General features: G+C 47.9%; 1 protein-coding gene across 1 annotated transcript; it reads right to left on the bottom strand.

The window, feature by feature from the left end:
* Positions 1–2168: 2168 nt before the first annotated feature.
* On the bottom strand, positions 2169–3170 carry LOC106571344 (basic salivary proline-rich protein 3-like). The gene has a single exon (XM_014144289.2). The coding sequence runs from the start codon at positions 3168–3170 to the stop codon at positions 2169–2171; it is 1002 nt and encodes a 333-aa protein (XP_013999764.2).
* Positions 3171–3536: the final 366 nt, after the last annotated feature.

The following is a 3536-nucleotide window of genomic DNA, read 5'->3' as shown; positions in this document are numbered from 1 at the left end:
ATTTGTTTCTAAGTGGACGTGTCTTGGCATTTAAGCTTGCTGCTGTACATTGGGATGTCCCTCCATTCTTAATCGCACGGCAGCATACACAACATTTTCTAAATGACATTGCCGGTATTCACCTTTAACCCATACTGTAGCACTGTTGTAGCTGCAAACAAATGCCAATCTTTAAACATCAAGTTGGAATTACACAACTCATTTCACTTTTACATACAGACTTTGCAAGACCTTAACTTGTCAAACAATGGATAGCAATGGGAGGTAAATGAACCCTCTGTCTGAGGACAGAGCCTTAGCTAATCAACAATCTTAGCATCCATGTAATTTTTACAGACACCTCGCCACCCATTCCCATTTTTCTTCATTTTTTTTAAACAAACAGAATCTCAGAATAGCTTCCCAAGTGGCAGCCACCGGCATGCATATATTCTGGCTGTCAGAGTCTGTATTGTAAAAAGAGAGCAGGGGAATAACTTTATCTGAGATATGATGGCATCTGTCTCTCAGGCAGCAGACTCCTCATTACAGGCAGTTACTTTGACTGGTTGTTCAGACATCAGCTGTCTCAGTTCATCAACCATGCCAAGGTAGGGGCAAAATAAACAGCTGCCAGAAGAATGCTCAGTAGCACTGGAGCTGCAGACAGGTGAACACTGAGGCACTGTTATTTAGAAAATTCTCCAAACGCCTGACTATTATGTAATAAGATAGTGTTGCAACGTATGCTTATTTTGCCTCCATACTGTTGGGAAATATGTTGGAAACCAGTAAATAAAATGTATACAAAGAATAAAGAGGCATACAATGACCAGAATCCTTAGTTAAATCCCTACCTCAAGGACAGTAGTAGTGAGACCTGAGACCTGAAGACCACCAGACGGCCCAACATAGGCCTTTAGAGGTCCAAAGCAGCCGTTTCTATCTCAATAGCAAATCATTTCTGGGTAACAATTAAGCACATTACTGTGATTGTTTTCAATTAAAAAGAAACCAAAAATTGCGTCTTAGCAAGGGCAAAATCTCAAGCAAGAATTTTGTAAGAACTGTCTGGGTGGAGAGGGGAAAACTGAAAACGATCTATTATTGTCCGAGAGGTTTGGAACTCTTTCCTATTGGTCTATTAACTAATTTACTGCCAGGTGATGTCACCAAAACTCCATAATAACAAAACAGGCTGAAATTTCAGGCGGTCTTTTCAAACAGCTCTTACACTAAATGGGCATTATAATAATTCTCACAATTTCATAGTATTATTCCAACCTCATAGTGTGGAAATATTTATAAAATACAGGAAATCCTGTTTTTGACTGCACTGGGTCTTTAAAGCTGAAATCTGCATAAGGTGAAATAGTGCCACAGGCGCATTTGTTATTGTTTTTGTTTTGTTTTTGAAACAGGGCAAAGGAGCATCCTGCATTGTGGTAAAAAATAAATCATAGTACATACTCCACTGTTGTATCGCGTATGCAAAGACGTACAATGATGTCCGATTGGAGAAAACGGTGTTAGTTGTTTGATGTAACGTCTTTGTTGTTGTAATGTTGCAAATGGGCGTGGCAGTTTCACCTCTACAAATTCCAGCTTGAATAGATACTGTAAATAGCAAAAACATTTAATGAAACATATGACCTGCCAAAGGCAAGTGGGCGTGTAGAGGGTGGTGGGGGAGGCGTGTAGAGGGTGGTGGGAGGGGCATGTAGAGGGTGGTGGGAGGGGCATGTAGAGGGTGGTGGGAGGGGCATGTAGAGGGTGGTAGGAGGGGCGTGTAGAGGTGCTGTGAAAAGGTATAAACCCTGGCAGGTAGTGAGACCTAGCAGTCTGCCATGTCCTCCTGTCTGATCCCACCGTGTCTATATCTTTGGGCCAATCTGATACAGCCCTCATCTCTGTAGGGCTTTCCTATCCTTCCATCCTATCGCCGTGGAGCGCGGAGGTTCTGCACAACTGCCCCCCCCCCCAGCCACATTCCGAGAGTGCGGAAATGGAAAAAACTGAGGCTTCGCTCGGCCTGCTGTCGTTAAAGTCAGTGGTCAGATGGAGAGCTGGTGCTAAGGGGTGATCATAATCCTCCTAAATCCCTGGGAGCTTGTATACCTGACCCGATGGCACTGAAAATAAATTAGTTCCCTACGCTGTACAGTTACAATTTGGCCATGAGCCACTCTCTAAGAGTCTTCTTTACTTTTCAGGCTTTTTTTTATCACCTCAAATGGGGATTCCTGCAGACACTCAGAGGAATCATCACAAATAACAAGGATGTCCTTGATCCCTGCCTGAATACCCTCTGGAGGCTGGCCGTCTGTCTGACCATTCTCTGGAGGCTGGCCGTCTGTCTGACCACCCTCTGGAGGCTGGCCGTCTGTCTGACCACCCTCTGGAGGCTGGCCGTCTGTCTGACCACCCTCTGGAGGCTGGCCGTCTGTCTGACCACCCTCTGGAGGCTGGCCGTCTGTCTGACCACCCTCTGGAGGCTGGCCGTCTGTCTGACCACCCTCTGGAGGCTGGCCGTCTGTCTGACCACCCTCTGGAGGCTGGCCGTCTGTCTGACCACCCTCTGGAGGCTGGCCGTCTGTCTGACCATTCTCTGGAGGCTGGCCGTCTGTCTGACCACCCTCTGGAGGCTGGCCGTCTGTCTGACCACCCTCTGGAGGCTGGCCGTCTGTCTGACCACCCTCTGGAGGCTGGCCGTCTGTCTGACCACTCTCTGGAGGCTGGCCGTCTGTCTGACCATTCTCTGGAGGCTGGCCGTCTGTCTGACCACTCTCTGGAGGCTGGCCGTCTGTCTGACCACCCTCTGGAGGCTGGCCGTCTGTCTGACCACCCTCTGGAGGCTGGCCGTCTGTCTGACCATTCTCTGGAGGCTGGCCGTCTGTCTGAACACCCTCTGGAGGCTGGCCGTCTGTCTGACCACCCTCTGGAGGCTGGCCGTCTGTCTGACCACCCTCTGGAGGCTGGCCGTCTGTCTGACCACCCTCTGGAGGCTGGCCGTCTGTCTGACCATTCTCTGGAGGCTGGCCGTCTGTCTGAACACCCTCTGGAGGCTGGCCGTCTGTCTGACCACCCTCTGTCCCTCTGTATTCTAGCAGTGAGGCTGTCCATCTGCCTAGCTCCTCCAACACTGGCATTGGTGAGACTGTCCACCTGCCCAGCTCCTCCAACACTGGCATAGGTGAGACTGTCCGCCTTATCCCAGTACTCCAGCACTGGCGTAGCACACACCCCCACAGCCCCCGCAAGGCGGAGGGGCCCACGAGCTTTGGAGGTTGGGTCCCCCAGATAACATATGAACACATAATAAGCCATAAAATAAATGTTTAGAATTACAGGAAATGTTCTCTAAGCCTCATGGCAAAATGTGTAGAATAGCAGAAAATTAGCTCAGAGATTCTTGAAAGTCGTGACAATCCTTATCCGGCAGGGAAACTTTATTTTATATTTGAAAATAATGGATTTTGTTGCATTAATTGAGCTTAAAATGTACAGTTAGGGGAATTTCATAAGGGAAAAATATTTGTTTTGGGAATTTCTAAATA

The sequence above is a fragment of the Salmo salar genome, chromosome ssa15 (genome assembly GCF_905237065.1).
Source record: "Salmo salar chromosome ssa15, Ssal_v3.1, whole genome shotgun sequence".
NCBI lineage: Eukaryota > Metazoa > Chordata > Actinopteri > Salmoniformes > Salmonidae > Salmo > Salmo salar.
This window is presented reverse-complemented; position numbering and strand designations above follow the sequence as displayed.